Genomic DNA, 22,171 nt, shown 5'->3' on the forward strand with positions numbered 1-22,171 from the left:
TTTGTCATGTAAACAAATTTGTGGGAAAAAATAAATTGTAGGATAATAATATATTGGTCAACTTGCTTTGTAGCTCTGCCATAAAAAATTTGATAGTTTTAAATACGTTATGGATACATGTTACATTGCAGTGATTAGTCAACTATGAAACAATTGAGGGAACGATACATGTTTCCTTGTTCTTAATCTTGATTCATTTTCTTTCCTCTAAGACACCATGGCGCAGAAGAGGACTGTCACCCCTAAGAAACCACAAGTATAGAGGATGCACACACTAGAGGTCACTCCGGCATAAGATGAGGTGGATAGGAGCCCAAGCCCACACATGTCATCCTTCTCTAATAGCAGTGAAAGCTAGTATCATAGCCCGAGCCCTATTCTGTGCGAGCGGGAGAGCCAACATCGGGCAAATAGCAAAGAATACGATCCTGTCGAAGAGGTATTGAGATGAGTCAATACATTTTATATTCTTGAATGAAGGAATATTTTTTGTTTATGTCAACTGCCCTTGTTTTCTCTCTAGATGGAGAAAACGCACTCTCTAAGCCAGACATGTAGTAGTGGTACATGAGCTCGAAAGCCAATGTCACAAACAAAGTGACCGACAAACAAGGTTATCATCATGGGAATCGATGCTAACGGGCTGCCTATGGATAAAAAGGCCTTGAACAGATTCTGGAGGGTCACATAGCTCATTGCTCAAGAGAGTGTGCCAATAAAGAACAAGTTCTATCACCTTAGTGATGAAGCGAAGAGGGATTTATTTGATAATATCATCAATGAGTATCTGGAATACCTTAGAAACATGAGTGAGCATCAAATGATCGCCGCGGTCAATGCAGCAATGAAAGCGACCGCAAAACTTCACCGAAGCTTTAAAAGCAAGCTTTTTAATCGCTTCTTGGCTAAAGGGATGGCACCCTTTGAGAGCTACAAGCACTTGAAAGAGGAAGATTGTGATTCTTTTGTGCAGATGAAGAACTCAAGGTAGTTCAAAAATGAGAGTGAGGAGAAGAAGCAGCTTCGAGCTAGGAACAAGGACAACCACGGACCGGCGCAATAGGATATGCGGGGAAAAAAAGGTAAAATGGCAGACAACAGATGAAACATTAGCCAAAGAAGGCCACAAGAGTCCTTGGTTGCAATTCTCGGGACAAGCACGGTCATATTTGCGTGCAAGGGGTAAGTTGTCCAAAAGCAGAGAAATCACATTTAGAAACAGTGAAACCTAGTCAATTGCAGACAAAGTAAAAGAAAAGGATACCGAAGCTATCCAAGGTTCTTTCACTGGGATCAATGAATATGATGTTCTCACAATGACGCTGGGAAACCCGGAGCACCCCCGTCGAGTGCGAAGTGTATCCAGTTTCTAGGACTGGAAATACGGCTTTCCCAAAGAACTCAGAATGTACAAGAACAGGAAGATGATGGGTGCATTGGACGTTGATGCATTGACACAGGACATCACCCGGAAAATTTATGCAAGCATCATGGGGTAGCTTGAAGCAAAGGGAATAGAGATTTCCATCTGAGAGGAAGCTAGACCCGGAACTGCACAGAAGAGTAGCTGCGCCTCCAAGGAGGTCGATCAACCAGTAGCTGCCATGACTGAGCTGGATACTATTGGCCTGCTAGAAGGGCTCACACCCTGCAGCCTTGTAATCGGGCTTGGCAGGTATTACATCAAGGTTGCAAGGGGCCAGGTGCATCCAGATATCCATATATTACATATGGTCCCGATATGTGCTGGCTATGTCATGGTTATGGTAGGCATGGTACATAGCAATGCCACCGAACACATGTTAGAGCTGCCCCCCCATGATAAAGTCACAACTCTGGGTGAAGCTCTTCGTCAAATGATGCAGTGGAAGAGGGACGACATCGTGGTCTCCAGTGCATCCCAGTCTGAACGATCTTCAAGTGCACCACCGTCGCACCCCTCACTTCCAGATAAGGTAGCTTCATGTCAGGACCTGTCCAATTAAATTCGAATTAATCATTAGGACAATCATTTCATAAGATGAGAGCTAGCCTACGTCCGTCTCTTGATGAACCACGTGCTAACCCACATCACACCACAACAATCGTAGCCACTAATGATTAAAGTGAATCTAATTCTGGCAGTCCGGTAGGTGTGATCTGATAATTCTCAGGAAGCTATTACCCACACATACCTTTACAACATGAATATCACAACATCGGGATTAAACGGGATTCAAAGGATTACAAGTTTATACAGAAACAAAAGACAAGGTTTCAACTAGCGCTAACATACATACGTCGCAGTGGAAAACAGCTAAAGAAAACAAAACCGGTGGCACCATTTGCCCACAAGGCAACCGATTGGGGTTAGAGTAGCTGGCACCTAACTTCACCTGAAAAGAAAATAAGCAGCGTGAGTATGAAGGTACTCGCAAGACTTAATCCATATTGGGTACATATTATAACCCGACTCCAAGGATTATGCAATTGAGGCATTAACAAGGAGTAGACCACAAGGTTAAGTAAATTCATATGCATAAGCAACCTTAACAACCATGTAACCAACCACTTGCACATGAAAGTAATTAAAACCATCTCATATAAACAACAACCATCACCTATCATAACCAACATGCCATACAAAAACCCTAAAGTTGTAACTCTACGACTGATGTAGATAGACAGAAACTTGCTCGAAAACCAAGAGCACGCCAATTCAAATTAATTTACACCCTGCATGGGGGTACGCCTAGACTCATATGACACAAGACCACTGCGCACATAGCTCATCAGTTGCGAGTGATTATTCACGTACCAACCGTTCACGTAGCCACCCCGAACCTTTGTTCCCATACCCGATGTATGTGGAGGCCACCGAGACCCCGAACGTACTACGATTTACCGGCGCTTCTAGGTGCCTCTACAAGCCCTTACTCACACCCCGAACACATAGGTCAAATGAACGTGGTGAATTATGGTACTTGGCTTACTCATCCCATATTTGAGTATATGGTAAGTATGAAAAAGTGCTCAAGCCAACAACACCGACGATCAATACTTAACTGATACAAACAGTCTATAGCATCAGGGCTCCTCTCTCGAACTACACCGAGAAACCCCTCTGGTGAAAAAGATACCCCTAGCACCGCCCACATCTAGTCTCATCCTCACCTCTCATACAACCCACATCATTATCATTGTGTTTGTAAACAATAAGTAAACCTCAAGCTCACGAACAATGGTTGTACCATCGCTTGATTTCTACCAAGGACCTATGTATTGCAAAGTATTTTGAATTACTCTTAAGTTAGACATCAATAATGTTATCAAGGCTACAAGGATATGGAATATCAAACAACTCAAGGTAGTGGTAAGGCAAATCAGTATAGGTTCTACCCATATAAACCCGACAATAGACCCACTATTCATGCAAACATACGTAAAGCGTAATTTATCAAGTTATACAATATAAGATCCAAAATAGTAGGTTGAGTATGCTTAGATGCTTGCCTTGCTGCTTTTCTTCAATTTAGGATCAATGCAAAAATCTTGCCGCAAAAACCTGTTACTCTTCGGCTTGCCGATCACTAAAAGAAAATGATTGCAATAAGTATGATGAAATGCTATAAAAGAATTTGCATAACGCACGATTAAAAAAATATTTGTAAAAGAATGCTCGAACGATTAGACTAAAGTCAGTTTAAATGTCGGATACGACAACCTAAGGCTTTAGAGTTATGTGAAGCTAGCGGTCAGACTAGGAAGGTGGCGTTCAGGCTGAGGAAGGGGTGGCGATCGGACCAGTGGGTTTTCTAAGTGGTCGGGCAGTCAAACTGGTGGGTTTTATAAGTAGTCAGGTGGTCAGAGTGGAGGGTTTTCTAAGTGGTAGGGCAGTCAGACCGGTGCCTTGTAGAGGGATTTGGCTTTTGAAGGTCAAACCGAACCGTGGGGTAGTCAGACGCGGGGCTTGGCCGGTCAGACCGACCCAATAGCGGTCTGACACCTAATTGTGGATCTTAACATTAATCAGATTGGCTAAGTTTCATCCTGACGGTCAAACCGGCCAAGATGACGGTCAGACCCCTCATGAAAGAAACAAAGAAGAACAAGGAGCCCATCTGATTTCTTGACTCTGAGGCCATTACTACATTGCGGACTATATGGTCAGGGCAATGAAACAACATTTCAAAATGGACTACCTGTTGGGTGGCCATAACATCTGTAGCTATTAGGTCTTACTGGTCATTTGCCTCAAGTGAAACTTGGTGTAGTATCTCGACTCATCAAGACCAGTAGGACAAAAAGGCAAACCTGGAGAGCGTGATTATAGCGTTGTAAAAGACTCCTCAACACGTAAGTTTGGCATGTCTTAGTTTATATATTTAACTTTTCTGACATTCAAATGTTCTCTAATTGATCTCTCTTTATGCAGAGTTTTTGACAAGTAACTTCGAGCTAAACTTGACTACAATGCGAAAGATAACGGCAGACCAACACACAAGACTGGTTCGGTAAATGCTACCAAATAGATTACCAAATGCACTATGTTGCTACTTTTTTTTCCTTTTGATATAATAAAAAATATTCTTTTAAGCAGTACCACCAATAGCCACCCGGCAACACCTGCGGATTCTATGTTGCATAGAACATGCTCCTCACGCTCTGGTGAAAGGATATCAAATCCTGCTATGTAAGTTCAATACAAGATTATTTTTAACTAATCTCAGTAATTAGTTTAATTCCATGATAACATGACATTGGTTACGCGTCAAATTATGTAGGATTTTTTTGTTTCTTTTTTTGACGATGGTGCACTCCTGGAGATTCGACGACGGATCACCTAGTTCATGTTATCTAAAGTCATCAGCCCACACGGTGAGTTGCACTATAGAAACTCTGGGTTGTGAGTTCTTATGTAATCTGAATTGATTGGAACTTTGTAACCTTTGTGATTTTGTAATGAATTGATTGGAACTTTGTAACCTTTGCGATCCTATGATGAAGTGAGTTCTTATATAAGTGTGTTTGTTGATATGAATTTAGATGCATTGTTGTTGTTTGCAGGTACAAGACGGCTGCAAAATCTTGGCTATACTCCAGATGCTGCCAGGAAACAGGATAATTATGTAGGCAACCTACACATAAGTGACGGATGAAGAGGTTACCCATCACTTATTTTAAGACATAAATGATGGGTTAATAGGTTACCCATCACTTATACAACACAAGTGACGGATACCATCTTCACCTGTCACTTATGTCTTAACATAAGTGATGGGTTAGTAGATTACTCGTCACTTATGTCTTTCACCCTGGCAATGGGAGACACACTTCAGTAACGGGTCACGGTTATGACCAATCACCTATAACCTCATATGTGACGGGTCCTTACCCGTCACCAATGACTCGTCATCAATGACGCATTTGAGGTGATGGGTGCGAGACCCGTCACCTATGACGGTTGTCACCCGTCACAAATGGGCAGCTTTCACGTAGTTGGTGTGGGGTACGCGTGTTGTAGGCTTTATTTAGATTGTAGCATTATAGTATATATCTTCTTTTACTGTACTAATAAATCAAGATTGTTGCAATTATAGTAACAAGTCTTATATGTTCGTGTTAAGGGTTAATCCCTAGTAATGTTTCTGAGGTGTACTAGATGATGGGCACATAATCAACATTTCTGGTGGATGTGTGTGTGTGTCTAAGGAAAATAAAAAATACAAGAAATTATCCAAGTTCAGACCTCTTGTGGGATAACAGCCCCACATCCTGTGTATTTTCTTATGATTTGGATGAAATTGTTACATAATAAATTCCCTGCATTACAAGTCTGGTCCTCCTCCCTTTATACAGTAGGAGGAGAGGGGTATATACAAACAGACGTAGGAGCGGTTTAGTAGTTGAAGGGGTTGTATTGGAGCGCCTCCCTATTCAATGCCAGACCGGTTTCCCTCTGGGTGCAAGGCCTGGGGCTCACCGGGTGCTCGGGACATGAGAGCCTCCATGACCCCCTGTTACATGGTCTGCCATGCAGACTTCACATTGAGTCTTGAAGCCCTCGGACTCCGAGTATGTGTCCCATGCCTAAAGCACACTGGGCTCATCTGGGTCATAACCCACTACGAACACCTCGCGACGATCGGGATCCTCGAAACAAGAGTCAACGGTTGTCGTGGATCCAACCATGGGTAGCCCAATGAAGTTATCAACACTTATTGAGATGCGAAAACGCTCCCCTTTACATGTTGCGCCAACTGTTGAGGGTTAACCCTGACAATATTTTCGGAATGTACCGGACAACGGGCGTGTGATCAATATTTCTGGTGGATGTGTGTGTGTGTGTGTCTCGAAGGAAAATTAAGAACACAAGGAATTATCCAGGATCAGGCCTCTCATAGGATAACATCCCTACATCATGTGTATTTTCTTATGGCTGGGATGAACTTGTTCTATAATCAATTCCCTACCTTACAAGCTCATTCCTCCTCCCTTTACATAGTAGGAGGAGAGGGGTACATACAAACAGACCATATCAAACCCTGAGACTAACCAAACACTAACGGAGCCGACTATTCCCAACATATGATGACGAAGGGTATGCAGGTTCACCCTACTTCGGTCGACCGATACTCCTTGTCCCGTCACTACGCACAATGTGCTCGCCTATGAGGGTATCCCGTCATTGCACATTGCACGCTCGCCTGTGAAACCATCCCACTTTCCTGCACCTCTACATCAGCCACGACTTTGATCGCTGAGAGGAGATGCATGGGGAAGGAAAATACTTGAGTGGATGATATTAAATGAGATTAGAATGGTTAGGTGAGTACCTTCCCTACGACCAACGAAGATTGGTCGTGGGGTTTCCTTCTGCGATCAGAGGACTGGTCGCGCGAGTCCCCTTGGTCGCGTGGTAAAAATATCAACTGCCAGCTGGCCTTTGCCGATGTGGATCCCCCTAATAAGGCACCCCTTATTCTTTACAGTGATATTAGCCCCCAAGCTCCTTTGTGGATGTGGGAGACTGACTGGTTTGCCACATGGTTATGGTCGAGCCTGGTTGCACCACTTGGGCCCTAGGAGGACATTAGTTCACCTAGGGAGTGGTCATTGGCACAGTCTACTTTTGTGGTCGGCTCAAGAAACTGGATCCCTAGGGACTTCAACATCTAAAGAGAGAACATGGGAGAGAAAATAGGAGGTGGGAAAGAAAAAGGGAGGATGTGGGAGAGAGAAACATTGATTACCGCTAGACCCGGGAGAATTTCAGTTCCCCATGCACAGCCTTTCGAATTTTGAATGGACTGGTCCCCATGGCGGTTGACATACCGCAACAGTCCTATAAATGGAGCATCGATGGCTCCTCACAAATTCTTTCATCATCTCCCTTAGCCTCCAAGCATTTGCCCTCCTTCGCTGTCCGTACTACCCCAGTCGATCGCCAATCTGGTCATGGTACTAACCCAGCTGGTTGTGGCGGTGACTAGATTGCTCAGAGTTGGGTATTGACCACAGGTGGAGGTTCTGCAAGCAACACTGATTAGCATAGGGTCAACCAGCCTCGCTCTAACCAGCCTCGCCCTAATCGGACTGGGGGTGATCAGGCTACTTCTGGCCAAGCATCCACGCTATGGGGGAAGAGACCGACAGAGGACTCTACTTCTGCAGACACGTCTAAACATGCCAGTGGGATACCGACCACTGGCGGCACGACGGTGGTCCTGACCTCCCCACCCAATCAACCCAGTGGCTTTACAGGGACAAGACTTGTGTTCACCCCTCCGCTGATGCAGTAAGTTCTCTAGCTAGGTGCAGATGTTTTGAGCTCTTTCTTAACTCCTTGATTTGTTGTTGTTGTAGGTTCTCGACCCCACCAATAGCCTCGATCGTAACTCCCCCGACACCTCAGCAAGGCGCTTCAACCCCCTAGCCAATAGTAGCTACGACACCAAGAGCATTGGTTGCAACTATCAGGCCTACAGAGCTAGTCGTGGAGCCCGTTCTAGCCTCCGACATGCTTTCCCTAGTCGCCAGCCTCCCCTCCGGAACGCTATGACCACAGACTCACATGTGATCCTTAGAATGGTATTCCGACGTTCGGTGAAACGTCGTATGTAGTCTCATAGCGACTCATCTTATCACTGCCTGACCTAGTACAAGTCATTCTCGACCCTTAATCAGGCGTAGGTTCCTTGAAAGTTGACGACAAACTGGTCGTACAAGTCCTCCCAGGAGTGAATCGACCCGTGAGGGAGGTTCATAAGCCAAGACTATGTTGAACCGACCAAGGTGGTCGAGAAATAGTTGGGCATGACTTTCCCGTGACCTCTCGCAACCTGTACCATAGTGGTATAGATCTGCAGGAACTCCTAAGGAGTAGTCGAGCCATCAAATTTTTGGACTATGACCAGTTGGAACTTATTCGGCCAGCACACCTCTCTTTGCTAGGCAGATAAAGCGTTGTACCTTGTCCCGTAATGGGGAGCTGATCGCTGATGAGAAACTGCACATGCTTGGGGAGAGAGCAGACTATCTCATGGTCCCGATGATGGGATGGAAGAGTCCGACGCCACCCTGCGAGGGGGAGGCGAGTGGTAGGGCTACTTGCTACTTGCCCTGCTCTCGCGCAGGTCGGTAGGTTGGCCATCCTGATGTGGTGGGATGTCCGGGCACCCCCTGCCACAAAGGGAGCATGAGACCTTTCTTGTCGTGGGGCATGCTACGATTCTTGGTGGTCTTGACCTTCACTAGTCCTAGCAATGGACTCAGTGTTTGCCACCACGATTTGGCATCAGGCTATCTCAACTAGGAGGGCGAGGTCATGCAGCCATGGCGCTACTTGCGAACCCTCTGGTAATACTACCAGCGTGTGGCTAAGAAACATTCGAACTATCTGCAGATTCTGCATATGCGTCATGGCATCGTAGTCGAGTTGTTGGGTGCAGAGCAGCGACATATCTCGAGGGGGAGACCTCGGCATTCGTGTTGCGTGGCGGCCTAGGTGATGACACCACCAAGGATTGCGCCATATGTGAGAGCTCCTCTGGGCGGCGCTGTAGTTGATGGGGCTATATCAGAGCGCCTCCCTGTTCAGTACTATACCGGTATTCCTCTGGGTGCAAGGCCTGGGGCTCACCGACGGTGCTCGGGACACGAGGGCCTCCACTACCACCTATTGCATGGCCTGCCATGCAAACTTCACATTGAGTCTTGGAGCCCTCAGACTCTAAGTCTGTGTCCCACGCCTGGAGCACACCGGGCTTATCTAGGTTGTACCCCATGACGAACACCTCGCGGCGACCGGGGTCCTTGGAATGGGAGTCAACGATTATCGTGGATCCTACCACGGGTAGCCCAATCAAGTTATGAACACTTACCAAAACGCGGAAATGTGCCCTCTACATGGCACACCAACTATTGAGGGTTAATCCCTGATAATGTTTTTGGGATGTACCAGATGATGGACGTGTGATCAACGTTTTCGGTGGATGTGTGTGTGTCTCGAAGGAAAATCAAGAACACAAAGAATTATCCAGGTTCAGACCTCTAATAGGATAATATCCCTACATCCTATGCATTTTCTTATGGCTTAGATGAACTTGTTCCAGAATCAATTCCCTGCCTTACAAGCCCAATCCTCTTCCATTTATATAGTAGGAGGAGAGGGATAGATACAAACAAACCATGTTAAACTCTGAGATTGGCCTAACATTGATGGAGCCAACTACTCCTAGCATATGATGACGAAGGGTATGTAGGTTCGCCCTACTCCAATAGACCGATACTCCTTGTCCCGTCACCGACACCGCACGCTCGCCTGTGAGGTTGTCCCATCACTGCATGTCGCACGCTCGCCTGTGAGACCATCCCACTTGCCTAGCCATTTTGTAGGGTCATCCCGTAACATTTAATGGTACAGGATAGGGCACTGCACCTCTGCACCGACTATGACTTTGCTCGCCAAGAGGAGATGATTGAGGAAGGAAAATATTTGAGTGGATGACATTAAATGATATTAGACTAGTTAGGTAAGTACCTGCCCTACGATCAGCAAAAGTTGGTCGTGGAGTTTCCTTCTGTGATCAGAGAACTGGTCGCGCGAGCCCCGTCTAGTCACGGGGTGGGGTTACGGTCTTGATAATATCAACTGCTAGCTAGTCTTGGTCGATGTGGATCTCCTGACAGGGCACCTCTTATTTTTTACGCTAATAGTTCAGGAAGCCAATGGCATGCATTTTTCATCTGTTTAGAAAAGAAAGAAAAATATGCTATGAACTGGAAAAAAAGACACCTGGCCTTAATTATTTGATTAACTATCACAACCAATGATTTTTCAACGATGACGAGTGCGCGAAGATGGCATAACGCATGTGCTTCTTCAATTGGCGCTGCTATCGTTGGAGTGAGTAATTGCTGGCCGGTCTCAACCTATCCGTGCCAACTTACTTTGAGAAAATATGGGCGCACTCTCTGTTCACCTTGCGTTCTCAACTTTGAGGAAAATTGAATAAACATTTCAAAAAGCAATGCATCTTGATATAACTTGAATTTATGAAATATTTGTAGATTATTAATATAAGGACTCATGAGCCATAAAAACATCAGGTAGACAATAGCACAAGTGCACAACAATAATGCAGTCGCACAACAACTATTTAGGACACAAGTGCACAACAATAATGCAGTCGCACAACAACTATTTAGGACACAAGTGCACAACAATAATGCAGTCGCACATCTAAAACTATTTAGGACTCATGCTTTAGACTTATAGCATACACATTTATTTTTAATAAAAAGTCTAAACATGAGTATTTTATTCAATTTTTAGACTTTTGTATCTAAACTTGCAACATTTATACGTGACATACTTCAATGTGTGGCAAAAATAAAGAAAACATTTGATAAAAAATCTTTTTGTTTGTCTGCTCTTACATACAGTTATATAAGGAACTTTATGAAAACTCGTAAGTAAATCTAGAATAGATACATGAGCAATTTAAAAAATATGTTAGGACAATTCAGATCCAATGTTCAACAAATTTTGTGAACAAACTAGTGCAATTTAAAGACAATATCAGATCTAACTGATACATATTTTCAATAAAAAATTATAACAGTTTGTGAACAATTTTGCTGCAAGCATATTTCAAAAAAATAAATTAGTTCAAACTCACAAATAATTTGTATACTTTCAGAGTAAAATATGTGTGTATACCATAATATTAAAACTTGTGCGTGCAGTATTTATCATTTAAAAATCTTGAGTTAAACTACTCAATTAATTTTTTTTAAAAAAACTTCTTTCTTAAACTATAGGGAAGATTCCAGTTCTGACGTCAGACACGACCCATAGGGAGTACATGACCAAGTGAACTGCACCCTTGACCTCTAATCACCGACTTTATCCGTTTGAACTTGAATAGGCTCCAACTATCCTCAGGGGAAACTTAAGTGAGCACCAGTTATTACATTGGTTTGACAGAAAGAATTAAGTCTTGGTCATCTCAGAAATGATTGATACTATGAGCTGTTAGCAAATAATGTGCAACTTAGATCAAAAAATCACCAGTATCAATTGGCGATATTAGCTGTATAATAAGTTGAGTACAAACACAGGTTAATAACATTGGGCCATCACACCATTTTCGTACGACTTACAAAATATATTGACATAGGATGACCACCACGATTAAAGATAAACATAGAAACAAATCCGCTAATAATAAAGAATCATACCATGCCATGCTGGGCGTCCTAGCAAGACGATATATGGAATTGAATCATATTTCAACATGAGCACTCGTTAATAAATCCGAGGGCGGCAGCAACGCACAGATCAACAGGCCAGCCGCCTCCGCGCCACCACTCGATGGCTTCCATCCACGCCACGCTGCCGACACTCCAGGAAACGAAGGAGAGAGGGGGGGGGGGGGCGAGGAAGTACGCTCGGCGCCGTGTGCTCGAGCAGACAATGCCGTGCAAAAATCGCACGAGATAGCAACTAGAACTGTAGTGGTAACTGGCAAGTACAATGATGGCCACGCGGATTGGTAAAGGTGGCGACGTAGTCATGTGGAAGGCGAGGCGGCTACGTGCCCGCTTCATCCTCACAAAACCCTAGGCCCTCGTGACCTCGCTTCCCCTAGTGCCGTCCCTCTCGCTGCCCCCGCCTCCACCTGTCCACGCCGATCTCCTCCGCTCCTCCTCATACACGAGAGCGCGCACGATGCATTGCATGGCTCCGCCACACACCGCGCGATCCCCGCGCTCGTTTGCACCATACACATATACACGCTGCTGATACGTACGCTTCCCGAGCTCCGCTCGGCCGGCCATCGCTACCCGCCGCCCCCGGCCGGGCCCGTGTCGTCCCGCTGTCCGTCACAACTATAGCGTCGCTTTGCAGTGCGTGAGGATATAACCACACGGAGGTGTGGAGATGAACCAGTGTGTACCGAGCTGGGATCTGGACGACCCGGCGACAGCTGGTGCGGGTGGACTTAATCCGGTGTCGGCGGCCGGCGTGCACCGGGGGGCAGTGTCAGGAAACGGGGGCGCGTTCGCGCCCGTCGTCGTGCCCATGTCGAACCAGTACTGCGACGTGGCGGAGCTGACGTGGGAAAAGAGCAACATCTCGTCGCACGGGCTGCTCAACCGGCCGGTGCCCAAGTACCAGCCCGCCGCGTCATCGCAGCTGCATGCCATAGGAGTCAGTGCCGGCGGCGGGGACCGGGAGACGCTCGAGGCAGTGGTCGGCGAGGCGGCCGCGCGGTCGCACTTCGCGCAGCCAGTGCCCGCCGCGCCGTGGTTCCGGATGGGGGCGGCGGTCGGCGTCGGCGCCGTGGCGCGCACGCCCGCGGACGCGCTCGTGCCCTGTGCGAGGGACGAGGCGGCGGAGGGGGAGGCAGCGCGGAGGAAGCGAGCGCGGGTGGTCGGCGAGGATGGGCTGGTGTGCGCCAGCCAAGGGAGCGCCGCCCCCGGCCGCCGCGGCGAGAGCGCGCTGTTCACACTGGACGTCTCCGGCGGCACCGCGACCGACGACGTGTGCGGGTTCACAACGACGACCAACAACTCGACGTCGCTGGAGCGGGAGGACAAGGGCTCCCCGGACACGGAAAACACCAGCATCGGCGGAGGGGTCAGTGACTTGCGCTGCTTCAGCCGTCGGTCACAGGCAAGCTAACTGATCAGCTTACATTTATACATATCTCCAGCTAGCTTCATGCACTTCACATCCGAATTGCACCGTGCAAACCACACATGCTCGATGGTGAGCATAGAATGTTACATGCATGCATGCAGAGTTTCTGTTCTAGAATTTGTAACTTCATTTTGTATCAATCGGCCGTGCATGCATTTCTGGCAAAATCAAAGAGAGACGGCTTGTGCGACGATGGGGATACTGTGGTGATCAACGGGGAAGCGGCAATGAGGTCGTCGTCGATTTCCACCAAGAGGAGCCGGGCCGCTGCTATCCATAACGAATCTGAGCGAGTAAGAACATCCCATTATCTGAGCCCATATACTACTCTTATCTACACTTGAGAAACTGTTCCTGTAATGCTTGATTGAGAGCTATCGTACACGCACTATTCTAGTTTTCGTCAAGACCTCAACTTTCTGATTTCAAAATCATGGATGGTATCTTCTTCTATCCTGAGAACCTAGTACTCCATTCATATCCTTTCAATAGTGAAAGATATGACGGACCACTTCATATTGGCTGACGTTTATACTCCAGGAATTCCATGGTTAAATTTGACCCACCAAGCCCCAATTTTTGTGCCTTTTCCCGTGAAACAAGATGTCATACATCCAGTTCCCCTTTATGTGGTCATCGAATTGTATGTCCGCTCTTTTCTCTTTAAAGAAGTAGTCCTTCGGTCATAATTAAGTGACATTTGAACATCGATACATTTTTCAAAACAATTCTTTGACTAATCATTTCTATTATCATATGTTTACATAATATGATAGTCAGGAAAGATATTTCAAGAAGAATATACAAAATATCATTCTTCATATGTACCGACATCGATAGGCAAAATTTGATTGCAAGCGTTCATGAATATCCTTTTTTTCTCTTGACCTAAAACATCCTTTTATTTTTTACTGGATGAAGTAATTAGTATTTGATTTAGTGTTCATACATATTTTGGGAGAGAACCAATCAGTTGTAGTTTGTTTCTCTATATACCTGTAGCGTTATCATTTTTAGCTTTATGTCACTGTAGTCACGAAAACCAATTTTTGACATGTTGGATAAGTCCAACATAGCTATCACACGGTACATGATAGCTTTTTGACCTAGTCATCGTAGAAGAATCGTCAAGGCTTCGAACCTTCAAGTGACTAGTGACTGATAACTTCAAACAAGATGCTAACATGCCTTCGCAGCATGACGTCTATACAGTGCCATACTTATGCTAGTTTCTTCAGAACCTTGTGCTGTTGGTTGAGACTGAAAAGGTTCAAAATTTTAGCTTGTTGCTAAGTGGGCTAGATCAAGCACGGCTAGTACGATGGTCAAAAAGCCCATGAGCCGAAACCAAAGTATGTCATCGATTGGGCCGTCATCCCATCGTCGTGCAAAATCTGATGCCGTCAGGAGACAATTCAATTCAACAGACCCAACTATTTCGATCATCAAGCGGGTACAGGGCCAAACATTCTTATCATTTCGCACTATGTTGCGTTGCAGAAACGAAGGGACAGGATCAACCAGAAGATGAAAACCTTGCAAAAGCTCGTCCCGAACTCAAGCAAGGTGAGCCTGTCGCACTCCGACCATGCACTGATCGAATATACCGTACACGGAACTGACCATTTCTAAACGAAATTCTGACACACTGTCTTGTTGTCGTGCGTGTCAGACGGACAAGGCGTCGTTGCTGGACGAGGTGATCGACTACCTGAAGCAGCTGCAGGCGCAGGTGCAGATGATGAGCCGGATGAGCAGCATGATGATGCCCATGGCCATGCCGCAGCTGCAGATGTCCGTCATGGCGCAGATGGCACAAATGGCCCAGATGGCGCAGATGGCCCAGGGCATGATGAACATGGGCTCCCTCGCGCAGCCGGGCTACGCCGGCCTCACGCTGCCCATGATGCACCCGCCGCCCTTCGTCCCCATGTCCTGGGACGCCGCCGCTTCCACCTCCGGCGCCAGGGCCGACCGCTCGCAGCAGCCCGGCGGCGGCGCCGTGCCGGACGCCTTCTCCGCCCTCATCGCTTGCCAAGCGCAGCAGAATGGCCAGGTACGTGCACACCATATCCACGCCGTCCAGCTCAAAGTGCCGTGCGAAACTCACGACGTGACTGGCACGAATCTCTGCAGCAACCGAGCAGCACGGAGGCGTACAGCAAGATGGTAGCGCTGTACCAGAAGATGAACCAGCAGCAGCAGCAGCAGAGCCAGCCCACCAACTCATCCAAACAGTGAACATGACGTACGTAGAATATGTTGCTATATAATGTTTGTTTGCTCGAAACCATTTTCTACCTTCTCTTTCATTGCCTCGTCCCGACTTTCCCTTTGTTTTGATGAATCTCGAATTGATTAGTAGAGGTGAAATCCATCGAGGCAGCACCTGTAACATCATGTATTTATATTGTTTTGATTTCCCTAGCCTGTATAAATTACAAAATCGATATATAAAGTAAAGCTGTCTTTGCATCAAGCACTTAACTTGGAATTTGACTGAATTTATGCAGCTAATGCACACAAACAACGCGGTCCAGGTGAGCCTTTTTTCTTCCTGCCGGCAATTGAGTGCAGATAGAGAATGCAGCGCACTGCTCAATCAGTATCTGTGCAGCATAACATGTGTCAACCATCCATCTTTTTAAGATCTTTTCGGCTCCTGCCTGATATTTTCTGCTCAGTGCTCCAACACAATGTGCCGGAGCCTGAACAAGGAAGTGATGATCTGTTCTTTTGGAGTGAGCTCGGTGGATCAAGTTGCTGGGCCGTCAATCCGAAGGACGCGCACTCAACGACTGAGCTGTCAACCCGTCATCTACTGTTGATGCTGTCAATTAAGGGAACTAGCGTATCAATCCGTGTGACTGCACAGACTAAAAATTTAGCTTACGGCTAAATTGTAGATATTTGTATTAATAATGGTTGTATGTTAAGATACATCAACTATTTATATTTAAATATTAGAATGTAAAATATAAATATAATTTTTGTTCATAATATTGGAATCATGTTTATTATTTGTGAATATATCCAATTTATAATTTTCATTTTATGTGTTATGCAAATTGATTTTTATTTGTTTCTTGATTTTTTGAAATTATTATTATTTTTAATCTCATCACCGTATCTCATATTATTTTAAAAAAATACATTATAAATTTTTTGATATTATTTTTGTGTGATAATCCATAATATGTTTGCGTTCTGTTGTTTTAATTTTGTAATGTTTGATTATAATTGATTTGGAAAAGTGTATTGATTGCTAACGTAATTAAGTTGAAGTTTGCTAATGTAATCTTGTTGGACAAATGATATCTATAAAAAAAAAAGAAGGAAAGATAAGGTAAGAAATAGTCTTGGAGCTAGACTTTATGATTTGTTTTTTAATCTTCTATATTGTTTCATCTGGTTGTTGATCTATGGTTACAGTTAGTCAATTAATTAATTCGACGATCGGATATTTTACTTTTTTTTTATAGGAATTTTTAGGATTTTCTTAGGATTAACGTGAAAGTATAAAAAAAATCTCCAATTAGTAAATATAAGATGAGATCCTCTAACTTCGTCAGCTCCTGAAGTTAGGTGACTTGAAATTCACATGAACCGTTGAATTTAGATGGACGGATTATACCTGATACTACAGCGCCGTTACAGTATTAGACTACAGCATTTTAGACTTCACCAAGTCGGATGATTTCGATCCCAATCCAGGAGGGAAGGGCGTCGTGCTTCGCCGGACACATGGCGGTTAGCCATAGGCACACCACGAAATGGAGAGAGACGCTAGCTGCCGTACGAGCCAGCCGACGACGGGTACAGATGGCTGCTGCAGCTGCTACCTTTTGACTCCATCGGGCACCGCATCGGTGCCATGTCGGCGCACATGCCGCAGACCGCGGGGAAACAGCTCGATCCGCGGATAAAAAAGGCGAGCGCAAGGAGAAAAGGCGCGTCCAAAAGAAGACGGATGTCAAAGTGTCGGCCAACCAACCAGTGCTACTCTGCCCAACTGCCCTATTCGGCGATGCTCACTGATCAAGTGAAAAATGCGCCGTCAAAAGAAGACCATCAGTGTGTGCCGGCCATCTCGGTTAATCTACCGGTCGCGGGATATAGCTAAGTTTAGTACGGTAGTTAACACTAGTAGTACTCCACTTAGGATGCTCCGAGCCTGGATCAAGCAGTAGCGGTTCGACAGGCACCGGATGGGGGCACCATGAGATGCAGCTCGACACGCATGGACGCGCAGCTGCACATTGCGTTGCCGGTCCTGAAGGCTGATGCATCGCGTACGATAAGATGCCGGTGCTGGAGATCTGGATCGAGCCTGCCACGCGCAGCAATAAACTCGGCGGAGGCATGCGGCAGCGCGGGACAGCTAATGAGATTTGACAGGGCCGGAGCCGGAGCCGGCAGAGATGGGATGGGCATGGCTGGACGCGGTTGTCAATCGCCGAAGGCTCAGGTCCTGTTCAGCTGTTCCGTTTGACCGGAGCCGGGCGCCTGCTTGATTACGCTGGGATTCAAACGGATGAAATACGTATAAAATCGAATTTGAATAGTATAATTTATCATATTTTAATTTGAATATGAATACGGATTCGAATATTCTCGAATACAAATACGAATCGGATAGTTCGAATACGAATCCGTATTCGGATATCTACTCGATCTTCAAAATTCAGGTCGGAAATTTAAATTTTTGAAAAAAATTGATTGAAATTTGATAGAATTCGACTGAAATTTGTTCTAATTTGATTGGGCCGGAATTTAGAAATTTTGTTCAAAATTCATGTTGGAAATTTAAATTTTTGATCAAATTTAACTAAAATTTAATGAAATTTGACTGAAATTTGTTCCAATTTGATTGGGTTGGAATTTCATTCATATCTGAAATTTCTAAAACTTTAGCAAAATTTGGTTCCCTGGTTGGCGGATACGGATACGAATCGGATATATCTCGAATTCGAATATCCACATTTGAATCTGAATCTCGAAAACGAATTCGGATATATCCATTTTAGTATCCATTTCAGAAACAAACACGAATACAGATATCCATATTCGTATTTTAACATATACGAAATCGGATAATTCGAATTTCCTGTCATCAATTTCCACCCCTAATTACGCATCGAGTTGGCAACACTGTGAAAGGCTATCCATCATTGCTGTCTATGGTGGTAGTAGTAGGATAAGAAAAGAAATGGTGGAGTACTAAATCGGAGCTTTATAGAAGGGAGCAACGCATGTCGTGAAAGGAGGGAGGGTGGGTGATTTAGCCGCGTGCTTTACCACTTTACCGGAACCAATCATGTGAGTAACCAGCCAACGGAATCTGCACAAAAGCAGCAGCAGGTGATGTGCAGGTCTCCCGTATAGGATTTAAAATTTACCGCGCGCGGGAACAAACTTTAGTGTTCCCTAGCCGGGTATCAAAGCTAGATCAGTTCGGATTAGCAGGGAAATTAGACCAAACTTCTTGCCAGCACAAAGGAATTGCGTGCTTATCCAAGTAAGCCTTGTTCATGAGTGAGATAACAGGAGCAGTTCATCAGTTATGCCTCTCTGCTTTTCAAACGCTACTTCCTGAGATTAATATTCTTGTTGCGCTCAGCACGTAAAAGCTCGTCTCCAACCAACACAAGTAATCATTGTACTGAAGAAGTACAAGTTGTAGTAGTAGTAGTAGTATTCGACAGAGAAGAAACAGGGGAGCTCAAGCCACCGCCATGATTTGAAAATAACAATAGTATACTTTTGATTGATCACCGTTCGATATGATGATAAATTATAAAGCGACAGTGGGCGGGAGTGCGTACCTTGTACGCCTGCCTCCTCCATTTCCCACACAGCTTAATTTTCCCTGCCCCCATCCGCAATTAGGTCTGCATCACATGCCTCACTCACCCAAACACTTGTGAGACGACGCCTCACCTAAAAGGGATCCCGGCCCCAACGACTCCAAGACCCAACCCATGATGAAACAAATGCATGCAACGACACGATGACCACACAAACACTTCCCAAGGACGACTAGCCGTTCCGTTCGTCGTACTAGTAGTAGTAGTCTAGTGGTAGTAGTGGTGATCGAGAGCCAGCTCCAATTGCGAGCACCCGACGGCATCTCGAGACTGATCGGTCGATCAGCTGTACTGGACGAAGGAGCGGTAGAAGGTGTTGGGCCTCCAGTTGGCCGGGATGACGTTCTTGGCGACGAGCGTCTTGCCGGACTCGTTGCGGATGCGGATGGAGAAGGGTGCCTGCAGGCGGTGGTTGGTGTCCAGCCGCCAGATGGATCCCCAGGACTCGCGCATCGGCGTCCACCTGCCCGTGGGCGGGCCGTGCGCCGTCCGGGACTCCATCAGGTCCACCTGCACCACGTCGCCGTCGCCGTCCTCGTACTCCACCAGCACCGCGAAGTAGACGGGGTTCGAGAACTGCTCGACGTGGAACCCGATCTTCATCCCCGGGAACTCGCACGGCACCCTGCAACAATTGCATACACACACTGAGTCACACCCAGCTCGTCTGACGAGTACTACTGCTCTTCATTTCAGTTGTTGCAAGACTAATCCTACTTTTGTTGTTTAGCCTAATCCTACCGCAAGGAATCTTTAATCATTTTGGCCAGGGCCCATGCCATGCACTGCTCAAGTTTTATTTACTGCTGGTACAAGGCTGGTGGCGTATTGTGAGAGGACACGCAGATACGCTGGGCTACAAATGGGACGTGCCCACTAGTGGCCAAAATGAGCATGTTGGGGTGCTGCAGCGCAATAAAAGTGAGCTTTGTCAGCTGTGTGCCACTTTGCCGCACATGCAGTGTCCGGTGTCCGGCGAGGAGTTGTAATGTGGGCGGTTGGATCGCTCGAGCCTACCAAACTTTTTCGACTTTCTACTTGCACGGTTCATAGAAAATTCATCGGAAGAATTGGAGCGAAACTAGTACTTCAGTAACAATTTGATGGGCACTCCACTGCTGCTGCGACTGCTACTACAAGTTGGGTGGGTGACTTCTACTTCCAGTAGCGCAGCGCATAAGTGCAGAAGCAGAACAAACAAGAGCGGTTTTGCTGACTCACCTGGTGAACTCGATGTCGATGATGCCGGAGTGGCGGAGCTTGTCGTTGAGGCCGGGCTTGGCGAGCCTGCCGAACGCCGTGCCGCTGAGGTCGAAGTGGAAGGGTGCCACCGGGTAGTAGTTCATGTCGGTGATGATCACCGTCTCCGTCCTGCCGGAGCAGGAAGGGTCCTTGGTGCACCTAATCTGTACCATGCACATGAGAGCAGGGGTCAATGCCTTGCGGACCAAAAGTCTATTCACGGAGAACGAATGGCCCACGCACATGCACGTGGGCCCCAATTGCAGCCTTTGCTGAAGAGGGACGGGACGGCCTAAATTGGAACGTCCTGCTTCTTTGACGGTTAGAATTGGCAGAGAGCAGCGAGTGAAAAACTCCGCTGTTTTATTCGTTAAAAAAAAACTCCGCTGTTTTGACAGTAAGTACCTTGTAGCAGGAGCCGCACCCCTTGCCGTCCTTGAACAATGGCTGGTTGCCGCAGGAGCCCATGGACATGAACGGGTACTGGTTGGTGTGCTTGAAGCCGCAGGCACCACCTAGCAAGATTCGTTGGGCACCAAGGCATCATGAGATAAGCCACATTACCCAGATCGATGAACAAGGCAAGAACAAATGCCGGACCGAGAGAGAAAGAGACAGATCTCGAAATGTGGATGCGCACCGTTGTCGTCGGGGCCGGCGCCGTTGGGCTGGCCGTACCAGGTGGCCCTGGCCTTGGTCCAGGGGCCCCAGTACACGGCGGCGTCGCTGGCGTTGAGGTTCTCGTTGCCGACGTCGACGTCGCTGGCGTTGAACTGGGTTTCGCGGCAGTGGCCGACGGCGAGGAGGGACAGGAACACGAGCGCCACCGCGGCGGCGGCGAGGGAGGAGAGGGAGCCCAAGCCCATGCCTCTCTTCCTTTCCTTCCCCTTTCAGCCTCCTCTAGCTAAGTGAGTGAGGGGGTGGATTTCGTGCAGTGACTAGTGAGTGCGAGTGAGTGGGTGGTGGCCGCGGTGCGGTGGGCCTATTTATAAGCCAGATCGGCACCGGGACGTTAACGATGGAGCTGTGTGTGTGTGGACAGTGAGCAGAGGAGCGAGGGAGAACGTGCCATGTTGGGGCGCACATGGCCTGGGCTCAGTGACTCGGGGCCTCGCACCGCGGCCTAGCCTGCTCAGCTCACTCATCTTGCTACGGCAGCGCGTATTAAAAGTTGGCAGATGAAGGTTGGGGCCGGTAGATGGACGGATCCCCTCGATCGATTGCTAGCTTGCTACCTGCCATGCGGCTGAGCTCAGTGAGCTCAGAACGGAACAGAGCAAAAGGCTCGCCCTCCCACCTCGGCCCGGGAACTTCGCCCGAGAAAGATGACTTGGGTTGGGTTGTCGGCATGTGCCAGCGCCACAGGAGAGGAAAGCTCGGGCTCTCCACCTGTGCGCAATGTGCTTGAGAAGTATGGAATGCGATTAAATTCGACTTCCAGCTGGTAGATACCATTGATTAGGTAGATAAAATTAGATATAAGGAAGGTCTAAAAAAGTCTAGCATGTATGCACTCCTGCGTCCAGTTGGAACAGATTCCTGGTGCTCATCTTCGTTTTTTTGGCTGGTTCTTGTTACCGCTCTGAATTTTTCACGGAGCTAGATGGATGGATATAGCTTGCTCTGTTTCTGGTTTGGATCCTTTTCCCGTTGGGTTTGGATGTGATGTGCGAAAAAGGGCGAAAAGCAACTGCTGGCGCGCGGTGTTTCGCTTGATTGATGACAGCGCTTGGCACAGCATGGTTACCTGACCTGTGCTCGTGCTGAGCTACAATCTTCAATAACAGTAAGAAATGTCCGCGTTCTATATTAATGAAACGAAGACTATAATCTACCACTTGCATTACTTAAACATCCAGAATTTCGAGATCCT

General features: G+C 46.7%; 2 protein-coding genes across 5 annotated transcripts; one reads left to right on the top strand and one right to left on the bottom strand.

The window, feature by feature from the left end:
* The first annotated feature begins 12,114 nt into the window (after window positions 1–12,114).
* Window positions 12,115–16,239, top strand: LOC133907295 (transcription factor UNE10-like). Of its 4 annotated transcripts, XM_062349295.1 has the most exons (7): window positions 12,121–13,162; window positions 13,363–13,482; window positions 14,690–14,755; window positions 14,862–15,245; window positions 15,326–15,437; window positions 15,703–15,729; window positions 15,874–16,239. In XM_062349295.1, the coding sequence occupies exons 1-5, from the start codon at window positions 12,428–12,430 to the stop codon at window positions 15,428–15,430; spliced, it is 1,410 nt and encodes a 469-aa protein (XP_062205279.1). In that variant the 5' UTR covers window positions 12,121–12,427; the 3' UTR covers window positions 15,431–15,437; window positions 15,703–15,729; window positions 15,874–16,239. The 4 variants fall into 4 exon arrangements, with proteins under 4 accessions (XP_062205281.1, XP_062205279.1, XP_062205280.1 ...); XM_062349296.1 differs by lacking the exon at window positions 15,703–15,729; XM_062349294.1 differs by having other exon boundaries at window positions 12,122–13,162; window positions 15,703–16,239.
* A 2,917-nt stretch (window positions 16,240–19,156) lies between these two features.
* Window positions 19,157–21,424, bottom strand: LOC133907745 (expansin-B4). The gene is made up of 4 exons (XM_062349828.1): window positions 20,939–21,424; window positions 20,704–20,813; window positions 20,278–20,462; window positions 19,157–19,681 (listed from the first exon to the last, which is right to left on the bottom strand). The coding sequence occupies exons 1-4, from the start codon at window positions 21,162–21,164 to the stop codon at window positions 19,339–19,341; spliced, it is 864 nt and encodes a 287-aa protein (XP_062205812.1). The 5' UTR covers window positions 21,165–21,424; the 3' UTR covers window positions 19,157–19,338.
* Between the last annotated feature and the right edge of the window lie 747 nt (window positions 21,425–22,171).

The sequence above is a fragment of the Phragmites australis genome, chromosome 24, assembly GCF_958298935.1.
Source record: "Phragmites australis chromosome 24, lpPhrAust1.1, whole genome shotgun sequence".
NCBI classification, from domain to species: domain Eukaryota; kingdom Viridiplantae; phylum Streptophyta; class Magnoliopsida; order Poales; family Poaceae; genus Phragmites; species Phragmites australis.